This window comes from Tyto alba, unplaced genomic scaffold (assembly GCF_018691265.1).
Source record: "Tyto alba isolate M040663 unplaced genomic scaffold, T.alba_DEE_v4.0 Super-Scaffold_1, whole genome shotgun sequence".
NCBI classification, from domain to species: Eukaryota; Metazoa; Chordata; class Aves; order Strigiformes; family Tytonidae; genus Tyto; species Tyto alba.
Window position 1 is genome coordinate 19,798,222 of NW_024881261.1, and position 27,176 is coordinate 19,825,397.

Below are 27,176 nucleotides of genomic sequence, written 5' to 3' on the forward strand. Positions count from 1 at the left end.
TCACGTGAAGAAAGGCGGGTCATGAGGTGACTAGGTCCCAGATCTCCTAGATTTTAACAATAACCTCTGCAGGGAGCTCCAGAAGCTGATGTACGTCTGAAGAATTGGGATGCTGCTGTTTGTATGAGCTTCAGCAATAGTCCTAGCTCCAGAATGAGTGCAGTGCAAAAATTGTTTGTGGCTACAGGCATAGAGAACTGTTGTATAAACTGCATTAGAGAGTAGTAGTCATTCAGGAGTCAGTTGCCTGTTGTGTATGTGTCTCCACTGGGGCACATCTTAAATTATTTTCTGTAAAAGAATTACTAGTCTGGCTATACCAGATCAGTTTCACTAAAATTAATGTGAATGATTTACTTGGCAGATGGGTCTGACGCTTCTGTCCCTAGCTTTTGACCTGATCTTGTGGGTGAGGGATGGCTGCTGGGTATGACAGGTTACATCAGTTGCTTTTCTGTCTTTGCTTCAGTCTACAGAGCACTGATTTACCAACTGCTGTTGACTACAGTCTTTGGGTTTGTGTGCTTTTAACTCCCGGCATCCATTCCTGCAGTACAAGAGGTTTTTTCATTGTCAATACCCCTCACCTACCAGATGACCAACATCCTCTGGGGGAGGAGAATGTTGTAAGAGATCAAGGTGAATTCTGACTGTCATACTTTTGTGCAGTCAATTTCAGTAAATGTTGGCCATGGAAGCAGCTAGGCTAACGAAGGGCTGTCAAGTTTCTGAATTGCTGTAGTAGTCCACTGTTAGTGCCAGATTTCTTGTCCTTTAGGCTGAGTGCAAGTCTCTTAACTATTAGGGTCTACTGATGATTGAGTTCTTAAAGTTTTAGTTTGTCTCACATTGTGTAAGGAAGTTGGCACCACAGTAGGAGGTGAGTTCTAGTGTATGTGACCTCAGTTGAGGTTTTCAAATGTCCTTCCATGTGTCCAGGAGGTGATTCAGGTCATGTTCTCTAGTGACAATGGGAGGTCACTTTGAGACTTTCTGAAGAGGCTGACTCTTCTTTTGGAGTGGTTAGTCCTACCAAATTCATCTTTCCTGCCTCATGTAATAGCAGCTGGAGTTGCTTATTTAATAAGGAAGTTCATGGCCCTTGTTGCCCTGGCTGTAGATTTGAACTGGAAGTTACCCAGTGGCTCACAGCTAAGCATTTCTCTCCATAGTTTTGGCTTTATCTGGCATAATTATGCCATTTCCAGTGAGGGACCATTCTCTGTCATCTCAGCTGCAATATAGTCAACATGGCACTGGAAGCCATAGCTGAAGTTAGGGCTCTTTTGCTAGGTATTGCACAAAAATACGAGGTCACATAGCAAGCTACTGGTGGACTTAGCATGAAATCCCACATCTTGGCAATGTTAGTTAACACTGTGTGCTGCAACACTTGTAGGTAGTTTAAGAAAAACACTATAAAGTTTGGCTGGGGTGTTTTGTACCATAGAGCAACCACTGAAGTGCACTCACACCAGCTATCCACTTCCACAGCTTCTGTTACAGCAAGTGTTTCTTGGCTCAAACTATAATATTCATAGAGTATTACAGAAGCAAAGTTCTATCCATTACATGAAGGTTTGCTTGCTTAATCTCTCTCAAAGGGCTGAGTGTCCTGGGTACAGGCACTTAAATTGTCACACTTCATTAGCTATTGTAACAGCAGCTGGTTGTCTCAGTGTGTTCAGCTGACTGCACATTGACATTGCACAACAGCTTCAAGATTGTGCTTTCAAAGCACTGAAATGTCTGTTTCAAATATTTGATCACTAATGCACCTGCAGAAGTAGAGAATGAATGCCAAGTATAATATCCTGCTGTTGCTGGATTCAGTACTGTATATTATCATATATGGAGGAGGCTTTAAATGTTCTCATTTCTGTTACTTAGAAGCAATGTAGAGAAACTAAAGTATGCTTGTGAAAGTAGTTTGTGTCATTAAAAATCTGGCTAAATTCTAGGAAACTCATGAAACTGATATAGGTAATATGCTTTTATTTTGGCCCTTTACTTCCTTGTGTACATGCTTTTAAGTTGTCTTTCATGGTATTTCTAAATGCTTATGGGACTTTCAGGATTGCATAAATTTAGGCCAAAAGATCCAACATATTGCAAAAGAGCATTCAAATCCCAAAAAAGGGATACTTCTAAGATTACAACAGCTTTTTCTTCTTAAAATAGACAGACACCCTGGTGTTACTTTTCTGTTCCAGTATCTAATTTTGAATCCTTAAATGAGTTAAATTGGTTTGATCTAGACATCTCTGCTTTCAGGTGTTGTAAAATAAAATTGGGAGGCATCTTCTGTTTACCTTGGGCCTGTGTTCTGTGCCATAGGAAGGCAACTATATCAACAAAACTAGCTAGGTTTAGCTGTCTGACCACCTCCTCATGTGATCAGCAGTGCTGGATAGGAAGAGACCTTGAGAAGTCTCCATTGACTGCTTGGTGACTGCTGGCAATAATGATGAGTAGCTTGGCAAATCATTTGATTCATTCTTAAGATCTAAATGCTTCTCCTAGAACTAGGGAAACTGACTATTCATTAAGCTAGACCACAGAAATAATTACACCAAACATGTGGTTGTGCTTGATGTCTTTTGAAGCATCAGTAAGTAATTCACTAGAAAGGACTGTTTCCAGCTTAGGGTGTTTTTCCTTGTTTTCCTTCTTTGTTGTTCTTCCCCTGCCCCCTCCCCCCTCTTTCTGAATGACTGGTCTTTATGGCTGGCTGACTTTATATTGAGGTAACAGTGGTGTGGAGGCATGGATAAATCCGTCACATAATTCTGATAATCCTCTCTCCTTTCCCCAACTATGTACGGTCACCTTGCACATTCTATAAATGCTCAAGTAACGTAACGTATGTAAAAGTAAGGAGCACATGGCCTTATTTTTTTGTGTAGCTGTAATATAAATCTCTTCATACTCTGAGACTTCTCTGTGGTAACACATGCGCATTACTTGCACAAAAATATACTGTTAATGTCATAAGGAATAAATTCGTAGGCTGTCACTCGGTTTTGTAAAGCAACTCAATGTAAAGGATACATGGGGGATGAGGGAAGAAAGTGCAGTATTCAGACTTTTCTAAAACCTGCTGTATTGCAAAATTCCTGTTGACTGCAGTGACTCAAAGGTGGGATCTTTGTATTCCTGTCCTGAACAGAGCTACAGAACCTGACTTGTCTTGATAGAAATTTTACTGCTGGCTTCAGTGGAAGCAGGGCCTGGGCCAAAAACCAATCACTTAATAAAGAACATTTAGGGCAGGGGAGGAAGAAAATCTGTTACCAACACAAACTTAAACTCAGGCTTTGACCTTCCCCATAACCTGGGAGGAAAATTCTTTTAGAGTAAGCGTGGCTGTTGGAGAGTGATTTCTTGTGCTAGTTATTCGCTGATTCTAAGGCTTGACTTGATGATATGAACCTGAATGCCTGTGGATAACTTGTAGATTGTATTTATATTAAAACAAATAAACTCACAGTCCTGTGTTGTAGGATGAGTAAGCTGGGTAACTTTAGGTTAGTGTAAGACACTCAAAAATCTTGATGCACCTTGCTTGATTGGGGCTGGACACTGCTGCTCAGGCTGTAGTGTGTAGGTTGGGCTGGAATTGAAAGTGGCATCCAGAGAACAAGTGAAGTGTTACCACCACCACCACAAGAAACTAGGAAACTCTTCCAGAGGCAGTGGGGAGAAGCGATGTGCATCTCTTCCCTGTCAAAAGAGGGAAGAGATCCTTACAGCTAGCTGGGCAATAGGGCACATCCTCTGCAGAGAATCCCAGACTAGTGTTTTTTTTTCCCCAAAGATGCTGCAGAATCATATCTTTTCTTGTGCCTCACTGAATGTTGCATACCCTCGATTTGCATTAGATTTTTGTCTTGATTGAATGTGAGTAGATACTTCCCAGCCTCAAGGTGTGGAACAAACTGGAGGAGGTTCGTCATCTGAGCTTAAAAAGAAGCAGGGTTGGGTGTTGAGGTGAAGAAAATCAAAATATAAAGGAAGCAAAGTACATCTTTATTGAAAGTGGAGGAGAGGTAATGGGAGGGAAATGGAAGGAAAAGCTAGACCATAAGCTTTTATAAGAAATAAAAACTGGAGCAATGCCCAGGAGGCATACAGAAGCAAGAATGATAAAGTAAATGAGGCTGTTTTAATTGATAATTAAAAGCTTGCAAGACATTATGTTCCTAACGGTTTCTTAAAGAAAAAAAAATTATTTCTAATTAAAAGTCCAGGAGACAGATGAACTTGTAACTGCATCTAGGTTTGGACATTCCTTCAGCCACCAGAACTCGGTAACAATGTGCAAATTCAAATTGTGGACAATCTTTAATGAACTGGAGCTTCATTGAAAAGATGTCTGCACACTGATATTGATGGATTAAGCATCAACTCTGATACATATATGTCATGGCTGCCCTCAGCTCACTTCTACAGGACTGGGCTGTTTCATCCTTTCCTTGCTGAGGTGAAAATATTTACTCACCCATAAAAAGAAACAAACATGAGTCAAGTCTTTGACTTCTGTGCTTCCTTAGTTCAAAGCAGCAGCAAGTTGGTACTGTGTTTTTTTCCTTTTACACTGTCTGGTACTTGAATACAGCTGAAAGTTGTTTGACATTATGCATATTATTAGAAAAACAAAAAAAAAATGTGTACAGCACTGTTTTCCAGCACTTCTTGCAAGTGTACAAGTAGTGAGTTTTCATTGTCCTTAGAATAGCAACTGTACACAGTAATAACAGACCTTTTGTGTATTCTTGAAATCAGTTGAGTTTCAGGAGTTTGTTGATAAGGTGTGAACTGTGATGGATGGGGAAGTGTTCACTACTCCCCTGCTGTGTTGCAAACAGTTAAAATAGAGGCATTTCTGCACTCTGGCTATGATGCAGAAAAATTGTTCTTTTAAAAAATGTACATATGGCTTCCCTGTAACCATCATAAATTTTCCCTCCAGGGTTCTGTATACTACTTTGTTCTGCAGTTCTTCCTTTCATTGCACAACTTGGTGACATAAAACTTTTCTAGAGAGGCAGGTAGCTTTTCTAGTTACAGGAGTGCGGAGCAGAATCAGTTGACCATTGTGCTGTCTGCCCTCATGCAGGGATTGCAAAGGGCTGGAAAATATCTGCAAATACATTTGGTAAAAAGTTGTAGGAAAAACATCCAAATAATATATTTTTCTTCACACGGCTCCTGTTCTTGTTTTGCATTTTTGCGCATAAACTTAGGTGTCTGCAAGAAGTGGTTTGAACAGCTGAAAGGTAAGGACAAGTAGAGTGTTGTAGGTCAGGTGATGGCACCAGAAAAAAATCATTTACCTATTCATACATTAGTTACAGTGTTTACAGGCACATGTATTTTATGATGCAGTTTTTTTGCTGGAGTTGCAAGCAAAGAAAGGAATAGAGAAAAGGCAGTTCTATATGCAGGAAAGGAGACTGGGAATTGTGACCCTGGCTGTATTGTGGCTTCTTGTACTAGACGAGGTTACTACATTTCTTGCAACTGTGCCCTAGTTTGTGTTTAGGAACAAGAACAGTGGTGGCTCACTGGGCTCTTTGGGGCCCCAGAGGTCTGGTGACTGCAGAGTTTGTGGTTCTCTGAATGAAGGCGGATTGATGTGGAATACTGATGCCAGTCTTGTTCCTTCCAAAAATGAAAACCAGACTTGTGCAACAATGCAGGAAAAGAGTTTTTCAGTCTGCTATGAATATCATACATGAAAGAAAGCAGTAATAGGGCTTTTCTGCTTATAGTATATCAGCTGTTAAATATAGCACAGAGCTATAAAAAGCAGAGCAAATTCTAGTATGTCTTTTATATGAGGGATGGACTTTATAAAACTTCTATGCTTAGTGCTTGAAAAAGAACCTTTGATTAGTTTCCTTTGTTCTGTCCTTACAAAGCTGGTGGGCAGACTGGAGAGTTCATAGAAACAAGGATTTTGTCTGTGGTTTTGCACTGATGCCAGAGGAGTTTTAGTCTTAGATTTGTGTTGCTTGCTTGTGTCTTGCAAGTTATCTCATTGATGCTTACCTATTTATAAAAGTGTAACATGGATGAGACAAATACAGCTGGGTATTTGGCTTAAGGGAGAATAGAACTTTTGACAGTAGGGGTCATGAATCTGCTAATGACTTGTCTTTGTATAGCAGGATTCTGGTTCATAGCATGTTTGTTTGTGCATGCTGTATGTGTCCTAGATTGTATTTGGTCATGGCGTATCTAACTTATACAGTAAGATGAGGAAATTGACACTGTACAGCACATAACCTAGAAAAAGGTCATGGTTCGGATAGAATCTTTCCTTATTTTGACTAGCTACGTGTAACAATAGTTGGGTTTTAACAAAATAAATCCTCTAATGAATGGTGACTTAGTGGAGTCCATACAATGTCCATTGTAAGAGAGAGTGCATGAAGCATTTATTATGTTAATGACTTGTATATCTCTTGACAAGAGCTTTTGCTCTCAGTCTAATAGCAAGAAATTGCTGAAATTCAAGATATTTGCAAAGTAGCCTTAAGATTTTTTTAATATTTCTTTAAAAATATTTTCCCCCAATTTGTGCTTGTTATTTTTATTTGTTGGCCTAATGATTCAAGTCTTTTATGCTGCATTTGTGTAATTGTCATTTGTGTAGCCATGTGGTAACCAAGAAAAAAATATGAAGGGATTGCAGAAGTTACAGGAGGAAATACAGAAACAGGAAGAAATTATTTCCACTTGTCTATTGTCCTATGAATAACTGGATCTATAGTGAGGTCTTTGAGATGGCTGGTTTGGGTTTTTTGGTCTTATTTCTTTTCTGTGGTCCCAAAATTTGAGGACTAGCAAGTATAACAAAAGGCCAGACCCAAACAGTAGAATGGCTTTCAGTTAAGGCAAGTTAGAGCTATGTACAAGTAGAGAACAAAATTAAGGGGAGAGATTTAAATAGCTCAAAAGAATGTAACCTATTGGCCATGCCCGTTCACAGAAATATCTTTCCTCTTGATAGTGACTTAGTATAGCTTCCAGAACTAAAAATAGGATGTAGTTAGTCTTGTAAATTTTCTCCATTAGCTGTTATAAAAACATCCTGCAATATGCAAATGTTTGAGAACCAACTCTGTGTTGTATAACTCCCTTTTGTTCCTAGTTCTTTGTTGCTTTTTCTGCTAGAAAGTGGAGTTAGGTAAGACTGACTTTGCAGGTGTGAGGATGCAAATAACCTCAGGGTTTAGATGGTCACCTTTATTTTTAATCCCTCTCTTCTCCCTAACACAACTCTAAGCTCAATGTCATCTGGAAAGGAGACTTTCTACAGATCGTCACTGTATCCTATTTCAAGAAAGGGATGTGGTCTCTAATTCTAGTAAACAAAATGCTGTGACAAATAGACATGTCTGTTTAAGTACAGTCATGGGTGACCTGTGAGATCTCGGAGAAAATGTCCTTTTTAAGATCTTATCATTTTCTGCCTTCTGTAACAGTTATTTTCATGAACGTTTTGTTGGGGGCATGGGCCTGACAATATTTTTGTTTTCATTTTTTTATGTTGTTTTTCATATAACATGGGAAATACCCTGTTTTTCTTGAGGTATTTTAAAGTGTTTATCATAATTTAAGGAAACAGTGTTCTTAGATTACTGATGACATATACTAAAAAAATGCAAATCTTTTAAGCATGATGCACTGCATGTTTAATGCATATTAACATAAGCATGTGTACTCTGAAAGCCTTTACATATCTTGTTCTTTAACTGAAGTTTCTTGATCTTAACACTTCTGTTGAATATTTCATTAAATTGCTGGGAAATGTAGTTGAGTGATGAATTAAAGCACTTTGCATCCTGAGGAATGCTGCTGTGCAGGCATGTTTCATACTGTCCAAAAACTGCAGAATGTAACTCCTCTTGGAATGGTGGTGAGGGGAAAGAAATTTATTACTTTGGAATACTGAGGAGGGGAGAAATGCTTCCTGCTTGCAGAGCAGGGACTATCTCAAAGGCAGAGGAACTAAATGACATTACTGCACATCACTGTTTTGGGAGGTACCCATTGTCAGGCAGATAGCAAACTAATTCAGGCTTCGTGCTTAGACAGATCTTTGTACTGTTTAAATAGCATGATGTGTTACTATTAAAGTGATAAAAATGCTTTAGCAGAGCCTTTTGTCATTCTCAGTGTTGTATTATACTAGGAGATGTTTGTTTATTGATTTCTTGTTGTTCTTTTCCAGATTGCTGATTTACAGCTCCATAAACTGGATGAATTGGACTGTTTGATCCAGGGCCTCCTTTATGTTGATTCTGTTGGTTTCAATGGCCAGCCAGAGTGCTATTATTTTGAAAATCCTACAGATCCTGAACAGTGCCAGAAAAAGCCTTACTGCCTTGATAATCCATATCCTATGCTGCTGGTTAATATAGGCTCAGGGGTCAGCATCCTAGCTGTGTATTCTAAGGACAACTATAAGAGAGTCACAGGATCCAGGTAAATTTAATTCCATGTTCTTTTAATTCTATTTTCTCCTTAATAATTGAACAGATAGAACCAGACAGTGTGAGTAGTAGGTGCAGCCCCAAATTGTGCTTGTCTTCCCATTTTTTTTAGAAGTCCACCAGTAGCAAGGCTGGAAATATCCTAGGATTCCTTCAGACAGGGGGTCTACGTCAGGGAAATCATTGATCCGTTCAGCTTTAGAGCTGCCTTTAGTCTCTTCTTGGTGTTCTTACCTACTTCCTGTGTCTTGATGTGGATTACTGAAATAAAGCTGTCCCAGTAAATTAATCTTCTCTCCCCTACTTTGATCCCCCAGACCAACCAGAGTAGTGAAATAAAAATGTTTGGGCTAAACACTTGCTTAGTAGTTAGGATGTATCCAGGATCTAGGAAAACTTTGTAGAATTACCTGCTAATACTGGATTTTGTCAGAGGAATCTTACTAGGTCTCTTACTTCCTTACTGATTGCACTAGTCTTTTGACCGTGATGGTGAATTAAGGAATGCCAGCATGTAAAGACTAGGTTCTGTTTGTATTCTTAATTTGTCTTCAGTATGATTTTAGCCTGGGTCAGCTAGTGCTCTCTGAAATGATTTGTAGGGTACAGCTGAGTTGAAATGGTCTCTGGCCTATGTTCACTAAGAGATTTAGATGTAACTGCTCTGTTTAGGAATTACAGAGTTCAGTAGTATGGACGCAGAATTTTCTTTTCAAGGCCAAAAACCAGCCTGGGATATGTTTAAGTTTACTGTATAGATGTGGCAATAGTCCTTATTTATAGGAAACCACTGTAGTTACAAATATGTCCATCCAGACTGGTAGTAAAAACAACAATAAATCTATCTCACTTTTTCCTCATATATGCAAACTAAATTGATATACTTAATTTTTAATGGTCTTTGTAGTCTTAAAAACAAACAAGTTACCAAACAGGAACTTAAAAAACCCCTTTCCAAAACGATAATTGAAGAAACTTTTTGGATTTGCTATAGACCTTTCCAAAGCTGCATTCGGTTCTTCATTGCATGGTACGTAGTAATAAAGTTTTTCCTGTATATTGCACATGACTGCATGTGTGTCTTCTGTTGCCTTACCTAGGACATATCTTTGCCACAATGGTAGCCTTGAGCCATTTTTCTGTATACAATACAGATAAACACAAGTTGAATGGAAGAGGTATTGCATATGTATTTTTGCTCAGTTCTGGTTGGTTTTCAAGTATGGTCCTTTTAATATCTGTAGATGTGCTTCTGATCCTTTCCACTAAGAAAGGAAAAACATGACTGCAGTGGGTTGCTGGTTTGTTATACATGATGAAAACAATACTGTCTTATGGCTGGTGTGCAGAGCTTCCTGCTCTTCAGATGGTGACTATATTACAGTGCTATTAGATGTGTTCTGAAAAACTTGCCTGATAATCTTAGAGCACTGACTGAGTGGTGTTCGTATCTGACCTGTGCTTTTTCATGAAGTGCAAGTGTGGTGTCTCACTGATCCTCTTGTTTACAGTGGCTCCAGTTGGTGTGACTGCAAGCAGTGCAAATAAGCTAACTTCCTCAAGGGTTAAGAAAGAATGAGGAAGGATGCAGAAGTTAGTAAGTTGAAGTTCATGTCAGTTAAGACTGAAGAGTTCAAAGTAGAATTTTAATGAAATGACTTAGCAACCTGTTATGCACGATTGAATACTCCCTGCTAAATTTAGATAGTTAGTAAATATTGTACTTGAGCCTGTGCAAGATATTCAAGTAAATGCTCCTTGCTTGGAGTTCTTTGGAGGGCTGAGACACTCAGGACTGACGCTAACCTTGCTTTGAACGGGAACCAACCAGACTGCTTCTTGCCACTGGCTAGGGGGACAAGATGGCTTGGCTGCCTGCCCCTGCGTAGATATTTAGCTTTGGTTGCTGTTTATTCTTTCATTTCTGGCTTAGGTGATCTTCTGACAATTATTCTTGCACAAAGAAAATTTGCTAGAGTGCTACAAATAGTAGACTGACGTCTGAAGTGTTGGATTGGGCCTTATTCTCAGATAACCATTCATTTAACATCATTTTTCCTATTTAAATATTAAGGACTTAAGAGTATTTCAGTTAAAACCGTGCTGGATGAGATTTGTGTTAAATAGAAACTCAATTTAGGGTGTCTGTCTTCACTTCTCTGAGAGAGGAGTTGCAAGATACAGTTGGTAGCTACATAGACCATGTTGCAAACAAGAGTCTGAAGAGCTATGGTAAAAGCTGGTTCAAGGTCTGAAGGAACTGTGCTTTTCTAGTCTTGGAGGAGGAACATTCCTGGGCCTGTGCTGTCTGCTGACTGGCTGTGAGACGTTTGAAGAAGCACTAGAAATGGCCGCAAAAGGAGACAGCACCAATGTGGATAAGCTGGTGAAAGATATTTATGGAGGAGACTATGAGCGGTTTGGCCTTCAAGGGTCTGCTGTAGCCTCAAGGTATGTGTTAATGGAGCTGTTTTTAAGGAGTTCCTTGGGAAGCTTACTGCTCATGCTGAACTGAGTGCGTAAGCCCTGGACTATGTACTGTGTCCATGTGGAAATGTCACTCTGAATGTATCATGGTTTGTCCTTAGATCTCTCACCTACTTCTTGCCTTTTTTTTTTTTTTTAAGATATAAGCAATGCTTGATGTAGTTTGCTTCTGTTCATAGTTATTTTAAAAGAAGTGGTTTTGCTCATTGTTCTGCCTTTCCAATGAGATCCCTTTTCACATTTCAAATCTGTCTCAGATCAGTGGATATCAAATCCAAGCAAAGCTTATTCAATGATAAAATTTCTAAGGGCTTTTAGTACTCCTAAATAACTCATATTAAAAGGAATAATCTTCCCCACACAGCTTTGGTCATATGATGAGTAAAGAAAAGAGAGATTCCATCAGTAAAGAGGACTTGGCCAGAGCTACTTTGGTCACCATCACCAACAACATAGGTTCTATTGCTCGCATGTGTGCATTGAATGAGGTAAGATAGATTATTTACTATGAGCTTAAAACCTTTAGAAACAGAATAGTAAGATTATCACAATACAAAAATGCAAATTGCTGGTGTAGTAGGTCTGTAACTGGCCTTCGTAAATATGCATATGTTTAATGTGCTGTCCCAGCTCTTGTGATTTGTGTTATGTGTATGCTTTGATGCAAAGTGTAAGGTACTTTGAGATTCAAAGGTAGGGAAGAAGGGAGAAAAGTTGACTGTAAAGGTGGTCTTGAGCCATTGGTGCCTAGAGCTGTGTAGTTGCTTTCTAGCTGTAATACATCGATATTAACACTTTTATAACCCAAATTAATACTCTTAATTACCTTGTAGTTATTAGCAGATCTTACTATAGCATGAGAGATTGCTTTTTTTTTTAAATAGTATTTTGCTTGGCTTGTTTCCATAGCATGATGGGTTTGAATTGTGTTTTATGTTAAATGTTTTGTTAGATATAAGATCCATTGTATTGAGTCAGAGAGAAGAGAAATATAGTTCATTATCCTGCCTCAAACTATCAGATGCTTGTTACATTCTTTCCTGTAAGCATGATAACTGTGGATGGATTGTTCCATTTATATACCTTTCCAGCTTCCAGCAGCTTTAAAAAAAAAAAAAAAAGACTCAAACATTTGGTGACTTGTTTTGAACTGTAAATCGCATTCTTTACTATCATGTAGTAACTAATCTCTTTGATCTCAATGAATTTATGTAATATTTTTTTCATACATAGATGTTTTTAGCTCCACAGCATTCTGTGGTTAGAAGAAAGTGCTGCTTTTTTTTTTCCCCAATTGAACACATCCACACAGCCCCAAAAATCCCCAGCAAAACAAAAGCAAGAAACTCACCAAACTGCCATCTGATTTCTTTATTGGGTCCTATCTAGCTTTTTGCTTCATGAGAAGTAGCAAATAATTCATCACTAGTGCTTTTGGTGGGTTTGGGTTTTGTTTTTTAATAAACCTTTACCACATCTTCTTCTTGGTCTTTCCAAGAAGTACTAATACTTAGTGTTGTCTCCTGTGGAAGACATTCTGTGTCTCTTCTCCACTGTTCCATTTTGTCTTTTTAATTGTTTATGGTTCTAATTTTGAGATTAAATGATCAGATTTTCATGCAGTATTGAGAGTGTGATTGCCCAATGAATTTATGTGATGGCATATTGATAAATTTCATGTTCTGGTTTCCTTTACTAACAGTTCTTAATATTTTATTTTTGTGAGCATGGAGCTCATATTTTTGAGAAACAATCAAAAGCAGTCCCTCCACAGTCTTTTTGGAGTGATGGTGGCTAATTTGGAGCCTATCATTGTGTCTGAATACTGAAGTCTCTCTGTCTCTTTCCCCTTCCATTTGTGTCATTTCACTTTTTTAACTTCATCTGCCATTTTATTCCTCAGTCACTGGGTGCGTAAGTCTCTTCAACATTGCTATGCTGTTCATTTTACATTCTGACTCTCTGGAATAACTTTGTTTGCCAATAAGTGTTACGTTTGCTAATACTCCTCTCTAGAGCACTTTTAAAATATGTTGAACAGTACAAGTCCTAGTGTATGCCCCTATCAAATGCCACTGATAGCCTCCCTTCATCATGAAAAGTGGCTACAGACTTTTTTTTTTTGGCAATTTGACTATTTCAATGAGGATGATTCTCTTTCAGTGTTCTCTTTGCTTTCAGCTTCTTTACAGTGTTGCCTTGTGGCATGGAGTTCAAGCAGCATTGTACAGGGCTATCAAAGCATGGAGAGTTGCAGCAGGGAACCACATGCGATGCATTCAGAGGAGGAAGTAGGCCACTAATGAAACTAATGCTTCTGAATCATTGTGAAAAAGTTCCTAACATCTTTTTTTTGTAGGCAGGTTTACTTAAAAAGTGGACATGATCCATAGAACTTTGCAGAGGAATGTGGATTGATGTGTGAAGTATTATGCATTTCACAGACAACGTCCAAGTAGAATTTCTCCAGCACTTGAACTAAATTATTTTGTACCTTTAGATATTGAAAATTTAATTTAGTAGCTTTACATACTCTTAAAAAAACAGATCAAACATGATATATCATATCTGGAGATGAGCTTACTTGCTAGCTTACTCTCGAAGGAAAAAAGTAATGCTATCATTCTGCTAAGTAATCTAGACACATAAATTGCCTTTGGGAGGTCTGGCTCTGACTCTCACCAAGCTTGATGAATGAAATGCACAAAGAAGAGCTTAAAAAATAGTTGAATATGATATATTGTTTTGTGGAGTTTGTGTGTATTACATTAGGGTTGTGATGAAGCTCACTTTCAGGTTCTTAAACAAAATCAATTTATGCCCTGAAGCATGAGTTTTGATAAGTTGGTGGTTTTTGGTTTTTCAATTATTGCAGCTTTAATATTGTGTTGAAAATTACTTGCATATGTGCAGGAAAAAATGAAACTGGGGAATAAATGAAATATTCTGTCTGCAGAACTTCAAAGCAAAGCTTGCTTGCACAAAGTTGGCAGTGGGGTAGCAAAATTCCGTAGTCTGGAACCATTTGGCTACACATCATTTGAAACAGTCTGTCTTTGGCACAGCAGAACTATATAAAGGAAACCAATCTCCCTGGTTTATATTTTTTTTTACTAGCAGAACATGTAAGTTGCATCTGAACAAGGCTTCTTGCAAAAGTATGTGCATATTTTTTTTATCGCATCTTTGATATAGATTCCCCTATTCAATTTTATCAGCAAATCTGTATATGTACTATATTAAAACTATACTATAACTTTGTGCTGCAGGGTAGTTGAACAATTTAGTAAGACCCCACAGAGTAAAAGAGTGCACGTCTTTTCCAGGACGTTGTCATTTGGTTAGCTTAAGTAAGCATTTCATCACCATCCCTTCATCAGTTTAGGACTTCTGTCCATCAGCTTTGAATATTTCATCAGTGAACAGTTTCAAAGTAAATAGTCAAGACTCCCTTAAGAGATAAAACTATCATTTCTTCATTTTCCAGCTTCTGAAAAATGCTAAAGCTGGTTTTAGTGCAGTTCAAAAATCTAGGAAACTTTACATCTTGAACGTAATTTTTAACTTTGTCAAATCAAGGAACGTTGAAAAATAAAATGGATATGAAATTTGCGTGTTGGTATACACTGCTATTTAGGAGATATGACTAGTATTTTTAGATTTAAATTTTTCAGTAATTTTTATACTCAGTGTTAAGTACTGCTTGGTTGAATGTCTGTTAACAGTAGCTTCACCTGTATACTCAGCAAAAACAAAGTAATGAAAATTAAATTCAAATACAGACTAATCAATTTGATGGTATTTGCATTACAGGAAATGAATTAGTTATGTGATTGTCCTTCCTTTGTCAGAAATTACTTCAGAGACAAAACTACCTTGTCAGAGGATGCAAAGTGCTCTTGGCCATGTTTAACAGCAGCCTTTTGAAAATGGAATTCTTACTTTCAGTCATATAAGTTCCTAGGAACAAGTATGAATGCATGCTGATGTGACTGCAGAGTCTAAGGGGATATATGACTCTCAACCTGAATTATTTAAATAAAGTGTTTGGTTTGAGGGCCATCAGACACTTAACTCAGTCATCAGAGACTGGATAAATGAATTATTGCATCTGGGAATCAGCAATGTCCAATGCTGAGTGCTCAAGTGAGGATGATCTCTGTGGCATGTCACATGCATAATGCTGGACGCAACAAAATTGTTGACTGTAGCAAGGTAATTGCTGCAGAACCAAGTGTTGGGCTTTATAGTGCTGTATAAATGTGGAGAGGTGATATTTGGTAATTCTAGCCTCTGTGCAGATTTTTGGTGGTAACTTTCAGCAGAGGACATGTGAAGATGCATTTCTAGGGCTCCTTCAAGACTCCTGTAAAAGCTTGTTTTCAGGATTTAGCTGCCTACTGAATCTTCTAGACCAGTTCTAGTGTATGGTGAATGTTGTGGTACACCAATTCAAAATGCAAGTGCATTTTAGTGCATAACAGGCAAACTGAGCTTGGTAAGATAGTTATGGGCATTGTTTAAGCACCAGAACTGTTGCTTATGGGCATTGATGTGCGTACAAGTGAGGACAGTGTGTAGCTTTCTCACTGACAGCGTAGTGCTGGTTGTTCAGAAAACTTAAGCTTCTGTATGAAAACTGAGTTCAAGTGAGCTTTGAAACAAAGGAGTGAAATATATGTTTCACTTGCCATTTGAAAATGTAACCCTTGTCCAGATAATAGATAATGAAACTTGCTTCTTCCCATGTCTAGCGTGGTCCTTCTCAGATACTCTTCAGAGGTTCTCCATCTGGATTTAATAATCACAGTGATCTCTGGGAAGTTACTTCATTTAACAAGCAGAGGGAAAAGATGTCTTCAGTGCAACCACGTCATACACAATTTTTAAAAAATCCCCAAAGCATCAAAACAGTCATAATCCTGTTCATGTTGGGAAGGTCCTGGCCTTTTAAGCAAATATACACCATCTATATCAGCCTCTCATTTTCTTTGGAATAAAACTATGTTTGTTTTGTTTCGTTTGGGTTTTTTTTTTTTTTTTTCTTGCAACATCTCTACTTAGCGCTCAGTAACTGTGATTATTCTTATGACTTTTCAGTCTGGAGAATTTAAATGTAACCCAAAATGCCCATTTAACTTATAGTGGAGGCAGAAGTACATGTTGAATGAGGCAAATAATATAGCTAAGTATAATTATTGCTGGTCTACTTTTCAATTTTACAGAACATCGACAAGGTGGTATTTGTTGGCAACTTCCTCAGAATTAATATGATTTCTATGAAGGTGCTAGCATATGCTATGGATTATTGGTCCAAGGGACAGCTGAAGGCTCTGTTTTTGGAACATGAGGTAAGGAAATACATGTTGCCCTTACTTTTATTTTAAGTACAAAAATCTTGTAGTTCTTGACTTGGTGAAGTTAAAAGGGAGAATTTCAATGCTGTTGTTTAGAAGTGAATGCACAAAGTAAGTTCTCCATGAGTATAGTTTAATTACAAATTCATTTGAAAATATGCCGTGTTAACTCCCTGGCTTGGTCACTAATCTCATGGTACTTGTTGCTAAATGTTGCACATCTCTTATTTTTGCTTTCTGATGCTAGTACCAACAATGTTCATTTGCATGGTCTGGTATATAAGCTTCAACTAGAATCGATTTTTTTTTTTTTTTTTTTTTTTTTTTTGTAAGCACAATTTTGAGGATTTTGACAGATGGATGTGTTCATAATGGAAACTGCCTAGCCTTAGTACAGCATCATTACAGTAGTTCTGTAATTTCTTCTTTTTGACAGTTTTGGAGAACTGTGTAAGATTTCTCTCAGTTTAAGGCCCTTTCTTGGATCTAAACAAGATCATGTTAAATCATAATTCAAATCTATCAAATACTTGGCACAGCAAGGCTGATCTTAAAAGAAAAGTCTTTTAATTGCCTTAACAGAACTGAAGAAATCACATGCTTATACATACATCTTATTTGATTGGCTTTGTTTTGCTTTTGCCTTGTTTGAAGGGTTATTTTGGAGCTGTTGGGGCTCTTCTAGAATTGCTTAAAATGACAGATGATCAGTGATGAAGCTATCTGAAGAGATTCCTACTGCAGATGCTGCTGGATAAGAGTGAAAGCCACTACAAGGATGGAAATAGAAGCCATTATGGTAGTTCTACCTGCTGGATTTGTAAATAATTTAAAATTCTTCTAGCTGATCTTTAACTTCTGGGTTTTGACCTTATACTTCAGAATTCATACTGGGAATAATGAGATTTTTTTTTTCTGTACACTGTATTTTTTAGGGGAAAAATGTGCAAAGTGGCCAAACATACAGATTTTATGAGTTTATTTTAAAAAGTGGATACTGTTTAATGTAGGACCTGTGCTATGAAGCATCTGCTTTTCTTCTGGGGTTTACTGATCAGTGTGGTAATTTTAACTTCATTTAGTAATCACTCTAGGAGATTTTTTTATCTTATTTTCATGACGTTTCATGATTTGTTCTTGGTTTCAAATGAAACTACAAAGCTGATGCGTTTTACTGTGAAAACTAGTCACTGATTTTTTGCCTTTCCTTTCCTCATTAGATGAGACACTTTTTTATTTAACATACCCCCACCCTTCCAAAGAATAAATGTACAAGCTTTCTATGACTACATGGGTTTCTTGGCAAGACTGCAAGAAAACTTGGCGGGGGCAGGGGGTTTAAGATTGTAATTTTTTAGTAGTCATGACTTGCAACAGGAACAAACTGCTAACTGGTTTTGCAAGACTAATTCTCTTCTACAGTAAAAATTTCAAGCAAGAAGCATACTAAAACTTGAATTATTGGCTTGACACTAAAATTAAATCCTGTTTCTGTTGAAAATCTCTGATCTATATGAAGAATTCTGTACTACAGATGTTATTTATATGGTCCATACTTGGCATTAGATGACAAAGGGAAGAGATTGTTTTCATTTGTTTGAAGACTGTTCCGTAGTCTGCAGTTTTTAACTTGATCTTAATCAAAAACAACTGATAACTGTGTTATTCAAAGCCCAGTTTCTAAAACTACAAAAACACTGACTAATCTATTTTCTGGTTTTAAGTTAATGTTAGCTTTCACTCCAGGACACTAAGATTCAAGTGTTTATTCTAATACGGTATTTTCTGCCTTTTTCTTATTTGTGGACCTCTCTAGATTTTTTTTCTTTTCATATTGAATTGAGGCTCCTTTGAAATCTATGTACTTAGATTGCTGCATAGCATGTATAAACATGTTTTTCTTGGACACCGTGAGGGCTCACAAATCAGAGGCTGAAAACCAGTCCATAAATTATTTTGTCTTGCAAAACTATATGTGATGTCACATAATGTAAAGGGCTCATCAGAGGGACATTATAAAATTCAGACACATGTGTTATCCAGTATATTTTTAGAAGGGGCTTTCTTTCACTTTTTTAATAGTCATTAATTTCCGTATCTCCCAAATGTTGAAATAAATTAATATTAACTGATGTGTTAACTTGTCTGATGGAAATAAAGACCACTACTGTTTTGACGGTTTTAATGTATCTGTGGAATTCATTTATTGAAATCAATTATGTGAAATATATAACACTATTTTATGACATACATGACTAGTTATTTCCATGATAAACCTTTGGTTCTTGACAGTTTTTTACTCTTCATGATTTTGCTTTGGTCTTTGAGGCTTTTTGTCTGTCTGAAGTTGACTTTTTCATGGAGTGCAAACTTCAACATGAGACAATTAGCATGCTGGAGTTGATATTTCATGTAATACTGAGTTTGAGATGAGTGGGCATAGTTCTCCTCGGGGCCTCTAATTTTTCCTGAACAAAATGAAACTTTCATTAATCTTATTTGAGAAGTTTTGCTGCAACTAAAGTTTGGTTTGTATGTTGGTGGTTTGGTTTGGGTTTTGTTTTCTGTTTTGTTTTGTTTTGGGTTTTTTTGTTGTTTTTTTTTTTTTTTTTTTTAAGAAAGATTACAATGCTAAGAGCTAACTGTGCTTCTTATGATAAACAGTAGAGGGAAGCAAAACATTGACAATGAAAACAGGTTTTGCTAAAGCAGTTGTGCTTGAGGCAATTTGTCGGGTGTGTTGGTGTGATGCAGAGAAATCCATCTTTTTCTCTGTGGTCAATTTTTGAAGGGAAATCAATAGGGGAATATCTATCATGTAGATGTTCTTGCATTCTTAGCATTTATAGTTATGTGAAGGAAGAATGTGATGTTAAGTAAGCAAATATGAAATAGCACTACTTCTAAGATTATAATCCTCTAGTCTTCAAAAAAAAAAAAAAATTAAACCTTGGCAAGTCATTCAGAGAAATATATATGGACTATGCAAGATGCACAAATTGAGGCTGCGTGGTTGAAGGAGGAAAGCACAATTCTCTAGCCTTAACGTTAGCTGTAAGATTTCAGGGACTGTCAGGTAAGTTGATCACAGCAGTTCTAAGAAAAGCACAAAATAAAAATTTAACTTGAAAATGCTGATTTGAAATTTAAAATGCTTAATAGGCAAGTTGCTGTAGATCAAATAGCAGGGAAAAAATACTCTGAAGTGTGTACTACAAAAATTAGTACATTTTGTTGGGAAAAATATTAGCAAACTAAATTAATAGGATGGAGAGCTATGAGAAATCACTACTAAGTAGGAGAAATTAGAGGACCCTGGTCTAAGAGGAAAAGGACATTGTAAGTTAAATTCTTCTGTTCTTGAGGGAGAAAAGCCTAATTCAGAAATATTTCTTTGTTACCTTGAAATCTACAGTTGACTTTTTTTTTCTCCTTTCCTACTAGCACCATCATAGGAATTTGCTCCTACTGTAATGTCCATCCTTACCTTCAGCCTTTGCCCACCTTCACTAGTCCCAGTTTTTGTTGTCTTCCCATGTCCCTCCTCCATAGTTAAGGTAATGGACGAATGACAGTGTGATTGATTCCTAGCACTGTTCCAATATTTTTGGTATAGGTGAGCTTTTTGGGCCTCTTCTAAGAGCATTGCTGTTGTCTTGAATTTTTTTGATTGTGTTTTGCATACAGTTGCTGGCTATGGTCATCTGATGGAAGGGTTCTTTGTCCTGCTTCGTCATCCAGAGATATCTGAAGAGTCTAAAAGTCTTACTCAGCTACATAGATGAGCTTCTACTTCAGCTAGTACAAACTGGAAACTTGAGCAAGCAAAGTTGTGTTGCACCACTATCAAAGAGTTTTATCGAGAACCTAGAATTACACAGATCTTTGAATCTTTTTGTTTTCGGAATGGTGAGGGTGAAGAATCAGACTTCCCTAAAGAAGATCAGTGAGTTTGCAGATTTAGTATGTATTCAAAGCACTTGTTTCTGTATAAATTAATGAGATCTCTTAGCAAACTTGGCTGTGTTAATCTAGCTTGTCTTTCTGGAACATGGTAAGGTAATTATTAAGGTAAATTGGAGCAGAATGAGTGGGATTCCTTGTTCTGGATTGTGATGGCTTGCGCCAAGGCCTGTTTCTTTTGGACTCGTTTGTTCTTGCTGAAACACATGCTGCTACTCCTCATTCTCTCCCCCCTGCTGAGGCACCCCAATTTTTAATAGGTTTGACAAAAAGTCTAAGTCCCATAGGAAGAAGGGTCTATGTTTTAAAGTTTTTGGACTAAATCACTGGGGAAGAGTCGCTAATGCTGGCTGAACAGTGAGAGATGACTAAGAGTATTTTCTTGATCAGATTTGATAGGGAAGACCAGCATGAGGGGGGACAGTACAAGGATCTGACTTCTAGGACAAGTGGAATGTTTGCAGTGCATTCCATCCTCAGCAAAGCTGTCCTGGTGTTTGACTGTCACAAGATACTTGCAAGTGATTTTTGGCAGAACGCAGCAGAATTTTAGAAATGGGAAAGCCATATGGGGTTGAAGTGGTGACAAAATAAATATACATGGTTGTTTACAGTCGGATGAGTTCTTCTACTGGGATCTGTTGTTTAAAGTACAGGGTGTCTTTGAGTTTGGGATTAAATGAATTACAGGTTATGAAAAAGACCACAGTCTGTTTTCTGTCTTGCTACCTCTCAGTACCTGAAAGGTAGAATGCATCTGATATCTAGGATGTCTTGGAATATAACAGCTTGTTTAAACCTAAAAACTGAATCCAATACTAATTCTTTTAAGTATTCATGGTGCTGACTGGAACTTACTAGTTGCATGATTATTAGCGTGTTTGGAGAAAAAGGGGTGTAGGGACTGTGTAATAAGAGTCTGTTCTTTATACCTCCCCCAAAAAAATCCCAACAAAAGGAAACAATAAAAATTTTGGTTCTAATGGTAAAAGGATAACCTGTCAACTATCTTGGGAATTGAGACTGACCTCAAGCAAGAGAAGGTACTAGCACTTGGAGAGGTGGAAGAGAAATGAGCAAGAAAAGCTGAAGCTCACTAGAGGAGAAGCTACTAAGCCTGGGAAAGGGACATGGCAGCATCATCGGTAGAGGTTTCTGGGGGTGACATGAACAAGGTTGGAAGAGCACTGCAGGGCAAGCAATAAACCAGCTTTTTGTTAGTACAGGCAGTGAGAGATGAGTGGCAGAGGTGGGGAGGTCAGGTGGTTTGACAGAATATGGCAGGTAGCATGTTGCCCGAATTCAGAGGTGAAGGGAGGATGTGGTGGATGGTCCTGAGCTAAAGCGGTTAATGGTTACTACTCGGGTCAAGCACCCCTGTGTGAAGTACCCAGAGACCTGTGCTGAAGCATGTTAGGTCTCAGTCTAGATGCAGGTGTGCTCTCTAGTGCAGGCAATAGCCTGGCCTCAAACATTGCTTGTTGCGGTACAAGAGACACACAGTAGGGGATGTGCTGGCCTCTGAATAATTTTTTTTTTTTTTTTTTTTTAACATCAAAACCAGTTCTATTGTATTGGCAGGGACACAGCAATCTTCTGCTGGCTTTCAGCATTTTGCTTTGTTGTGCACAGCTGTGCAAAGCAGCTGGTTGCAGCAAGGGGTCAGCAGCCTCCTGCAGTTTCCCCCAAGGTAAACCCCAAACTGCTTACAACCTTGTGGTGCAGCCAGCAGAGACCCCAGAGCAGAGTGCTTTGGTCCTGCGTGCTTTATTTCTAAACAGTAGATGCAATTATGAAGCATCACCAAGTTAAAGGATGAATTGAGGCAATGAAGGAGGGCAAACAGCCTGAAATGGCATCCTCTTGTACTTAAAACACCAGTGTGTCACTCAGTGTTAAGTGGTTTTGTTTGTTTTGTTGTGATGATCAGGGCACTTCCAGGTTCAGAAGTGTCTTTCCAAGTTGACAGCTTTTTTCCAGTTTTTTGGATGGATGACCCATCCATCTCTCTGCAAACTTAATGTTCACATTTGCTCAAACTTTTGTGTCTAGTACAAATCAGAAGCTACCCTTTAACAAATGCTATGATGTACCAAAGCAGCCTTGACTATGCGCATACAGAGCTGAGTTTACTCCTGTTAGTGACATTCCATTTGTGCCCGTCTGTGAGGATGTGGCCTCAGCTAACCATGTTATCACTTCCTTGCATGATATGTTAGAATGATTTCATTTTTTCCAAGTGGCATACTTCTTTAGCTTTAATTCTTTTGTAAGAGAAACTATACCTTGTGAGGGAATGCATATTCTCATCTGCCTTGAAAGCATTGAGGAAAAAGTGCTTAGATCAAGACAGAGCCTCATCAAGAACAGCCACTGCTTTGATAATGCCAAAGATTGTCGCAACAGAGACTTCAGTGCTTCAAGCAACAGGATGGTATGGCCACTGGTATGTTGAGACTTGGTTGGGGTTTTTTGTTGGGTTTTGGGTTGGTTTTGGTTTTTTGTTTGGTGGTTGGTTTTTTTTTTTGTGTTCGTATGTGTTAGCCCATTGCACAAAATAAAATAGCTGCTCTCAGCTTTTAGGAGGTGAATTCCCAATGCTAGGTTGAGTGGAAGTGGGGATGTGTGTGCTGGTAAGAGTGCAGAAGTTCATGCCTCAATCCTGTAGCAAAAATATGCTGATCAAAGTCTTCTCTCCTACAAGCTTTTATAATAGTTGCATCAGTTGGGAAATTGCAATTGAAGTATTCTTGTGCAAATCAGAAAATTATTACCAACTGGCAGATGTAATACTGTGGTGAGTATTTTTAGCTACTCTACTGAATCTGCTCCCTCTGCCTTCCCACTGGCATTACCCCATTGATACCCCGGCTGTCAGTGTACCCTCAGCCCAGCATGCGACTGAGGTAGTGCAGTAAATGTGGACTGTGAACATCTGCTTTGTGAAATGCAGTAGTTCAATGTGGGCAAGGCAACTGAAGCTATGAGAAACTTCTCCTCTGAGAAGGTTGCATAGGCTTCACTTGGAGATTGATATAAAAAATTATTGTTGTAAATGATTTGAACATTGAGAATGCTCTCCTGTATCTGGAAGTTATTTTTACTTTTTTGGTGTTTTTAAAAATTATCTGTAAAATAATGCGTATTAATTTAAAAAAATGGATATTAATTTCCATTTCAAAGCTGGCTGGCTAAATGAATCACAAAATGCTGAATGTACTTAGAAGAAATTTTAATTGCTTCTAGCAGAATTGTATTGTTTTTTGAGCAACATCACCCCTAGTGTTATTTGAATAAGTAAACAATTACATGCTGTTCCTATGTCCTAAGCATGGAGCATGCTGTTACCCAGCTAGTATTCAACATATTGCACTTGGCTACAAAAGGCTGTGCACAAAAAAATCCAGAAATATTTACAAGATAAGCCAAAAACACTCCCAATTTTTCCAGTGTTTAGTAATTTCTTTTTTTAGCTTAGAAAGTAAGTTATCTTCTTTCTTCAAACATAGAAGGTTTGAAGTCGACTCTCCAGCAGACTTGCCTGTGCAGTGTGGGAGCTCCCTGTTCATTACAGGTTTGCCCTCTTTGAAGGGGGAGAGCAGTGCAAGAGGAACTAAAGTTGCTTTCTGAGGATGGCTGCAGACTGACCCATAACCCGCCTCACAGCAGCTGTTCTTTTAAAGGCAGGACAGAGAATATTCAGGAACTGACCTTCCGTAAGAGTCTTCCCTCTCTTGCACCCCTTGTACTCATCACACAAGAAATTGCATCAAAAAAAAAGATTAAGCAGAAGAAAAGAGGCACCAACCCCTGAAAATGAATTCGCTTCTAATTCATGGGAAGAATCATCGAGGTCAGCTTAGCTTCTCTCAGGAGGACCTTTTTTTTTCAAATTCAGATATTTTTCTCCACTATTGGGAACTTAATTTTTAACCTAGCATACCACCTATCTCCCTGTTCTGCTCTCTTACCTGAAAGGGTGATAAAATCATTGTCAGGTTTCCATGAACATCTGCTTCACAGCATTATGGGAAATATTTTTTAAGTTCATTTTATACAGATTACTATCAAGTTCACAGATACCAACCCTGGAACTGTAAGTGCCTTTATCAGTATAGGAGCAAAAGTGCTGTTACTAATACCAGTCTGTAGAGCCCACTGACTACTGGTACGAAGACATTATAGAAGTCTGGCATTCCTATACATGGAGATTGTTGGGCTTGGCGATTTAAATCTCTTTATTCACAAGAGTAAGAGAAGAACTAGCATTTCCTTTTCTAACCTATTTTCCTTTCCAGACCTGCGGGAAGAAAGAAAATAATTTAGTTCTTTTTCAGTCCCTGACCTTTCCACCTACCCTGCTGTGGTAGGAGGGTGAAGGTGTATGACTGACAACGCAGTGATGGGAACTTCTGGCCACAAAAAAAAAAAAAAAAAAAGCTGAACACAAACATCAAAGAGTGGCTATTAAAAACAAACAAGCAAAACACCTTAATTAGTAAAATATTACTCAGACTTTTATCAGAAATGTGTCAATGAAGAAGCCTGTTTCTGTCACCAGTCATAAAATTAGCAGCATTAGTCTTACAGCAATTAAATGGTAGATACCACCATTCAATATCTCTTTACTGTTTTATCTTTTGTCTTGACAGGTGAGATCAGGCCTGTATGCCTGTATGTTAGCATGTGTTCATCACCCAAGAGTAGTGAAGGGTGCCTCTACCCTGGCCTGCCTGAAAGCACTCTTGTGCACCTGCAAAAGACGGCAGTCCCTTTTGCTTTGCAGGCCCACGGCTGAGTGCCCAGGCCTTGTACAGCATCTGGGTGGTTTTGCAGCAGGAAAACTGGATGAGAAGGTGGGTTGGTTTGTGCAGGCCTGCTAGCCCATAAAGGGATGATGCCTCAAACCTTCTCATACCAAACGCTATTGGCAGCACAAAGATGCCATTTTTCCCCCTAGATGGCATTGCCAGTCCGATTTCAGTGTCTGTGCCCCTCTGGCCACCTCTGGGGGCCCCACAGCTCCCTGGGGAAGCCTGTCTCACAGATGTATTTCTCATTTCAAGGGTGCATTTAGTGCTGAATTTCTGCACTAAGAATACCTCACTAAGAACCCATGAGGCACGTTGCTTAGCCACTGCTGTGTGGCCAGAGAGAACTGAACTATCCAAGTCTCAGAACAGTGGCAGTTTGTCCAGCTTTGCAGCCACAAGTCTGATACCGAAATAGAAGGCTGGGGAGAGTCAATGTAATATTTACCAAAGTAATATTTACCAAAATATCTTGCTACACAGAGCAGACAGTTTCTGATGTGCTTTTAGCTGGCTCTGGTTTAGGTCTCTGTCCACACATGCTTAACTCCGAGAGGGGGAAAAAAAGACAACCTACCTCGCACATGTGCAGAGTGGTGAAAAATTAAAAAAAAAACTAAAAAAAAAAATCTGTTGTACGGTTGTGTTGCATAAGTGCCCCTGAAACTAATCTGGTACATCTCCAAATAAAACAGGAATCTTTGATGCTTGTAACTTTCTCTCTGGGTGGAATGACAATAGTTTCTGTGTTTGTTAACTCTGTAAATGTTTGCTGTAGAGATTATCAACGGGCGTGTTTTATTTACAGGAGTATATTGAAGCTTAAAGCAAAGAAACTCTTCCCTCAGCGTGTGAACACAACAAATAAAACAATCTGGTAGTAAAAACTGAATTGAAAGCAGTCTTAGCTGTTAATTTCACAGGTGAGCTGGAAAGAAAAATGTCCAGAGGCACAGCATACCCTGGGGCAGGTGTGGAGCTCTCCCTGAAAGCCCCAGCAGTCAGCGAGTGCTGGTCAGAGTTTGGCCTGAGGTACATCCAATTCTTGCCAAGTGACTGTTTTTCTGTGTTGTTAAGGTGTGGAGAATTGGTGATGGCTTGCCATCTTCTTTTACTTGGTATCGAGTGCTGGTTTGGGGAACAAGGTAAAGATGATCTATGCTGCCTTCAGGCTTTAAACCCCACTTCAGCCTTCCTTAGCTTGTGCTTTTCTCCGAGAGTTCGTACAGGCAAGGGTGTTGATGATGATCAGGATAAGCTGCTAGCACTGGCTCTACAGAAGAGCACAGCAAGACATACTCGTCATCCAGCAGGGAGAAAAAAAAATATAATGCCATGAAAAGTTGTAGAGCAGTGGACAGGGTTAGCTGTCCTCGGACTAGGGCAACATTACAGGCCATGTTTTGTGTCGGATTCCTGTATGGATTGAAATAGCCCGAGCCTCTGGTCCACAGTCAGATGTATATGGGAGAGAGACTGAAATGGCTGTGCAAAGGCTTGCTTCCAAGTACAACTAATTCAAATTTATTATTCCCATGCTGTGAAAAATTCCAACATGTAATTAAATTTTTCTTCTGATGTGAAATAAAATTTAGACGTTTTGAAACTTCTATTTTTTCCACAGAAATAAGCCTGCTAGCAGGAAGCCTAGCAGGCTGCCAAAAGGAAGTCACTTCGTGGACAAGAGTTTTTTTAAAGCTCCTGCCTTTATATAGCCACATAACCACATTTCCATCGAACATTTGTTTTTGTGAATCTGTTTTCTAGTGAAAAATGGTTGCACTGGAGAATTCTGACTAGCTGGTGTGCTGATCTTTGTAAATGACATGCATCAAAATGTGTCCAAAAAGCTCACTGTGTGTGCTCAGACCAAGTATTTCAATGGTAGACCAGAAGGAATATCCCAAATAAACAGCAGCAAGGCAAGAGGTTTGAAATGCGGAAGCTTGTCATCACTATAAGGAGATGAATCACCCTCTTGTTCGACTAATATTAAGTGTTGATCTCCCATGCTTTGTTTACATCAAAGAAAGCATATTTCTGCCAAAATTTGC

At 38.5% G+C, this 27,176-nt stretch overlaps 1 protein-coding gene across 11 annotated transcripts in view; it reads left to right on the forward strand.

Annotated features, from left to right (window-relative positions):
• The window catches only part of PANK1 (pantothenate kinase 1), a 48,087-nt gene extending 29,554 nt beyond the window's left edge, over positions 1 to 18,533 (forward strand). For all 11 annotated transcript variants that reach the window (XM_042786814.1, XM_033001754.2, XM_033001753.2 and 8 more), the window contains 5 exons: positions 8,243 to 8,496; positions 10,779 to 10,955; positions 11,356 to 11,479; positions 16,217 to 16,342; positions 17,003 to 18,533. In XM_042786814.1, coding sequence (XP_042642748.1) covers positions 8,243 to 8,496; positions 10,779 to 10,955; positions 11,356 to 11,479; positions 16,217 to 16,342; positions 17,003 to 17,062 — 741 coding nt within the window. In that variant the 3' untranslated portion in view covers positions 17,063 to 18,533. The remainder of the gene's footprint in view (positions 1 to 8,242; positions 8,497 to 10,778; positions 10,956 to 11,355; positions 11,480 to 16,216; positions 16,343 to 17,002) is intronic.
• The last annotated feature ends 8,643 nt before the right edge of the window (positions 18,534 to 27,176 follow it).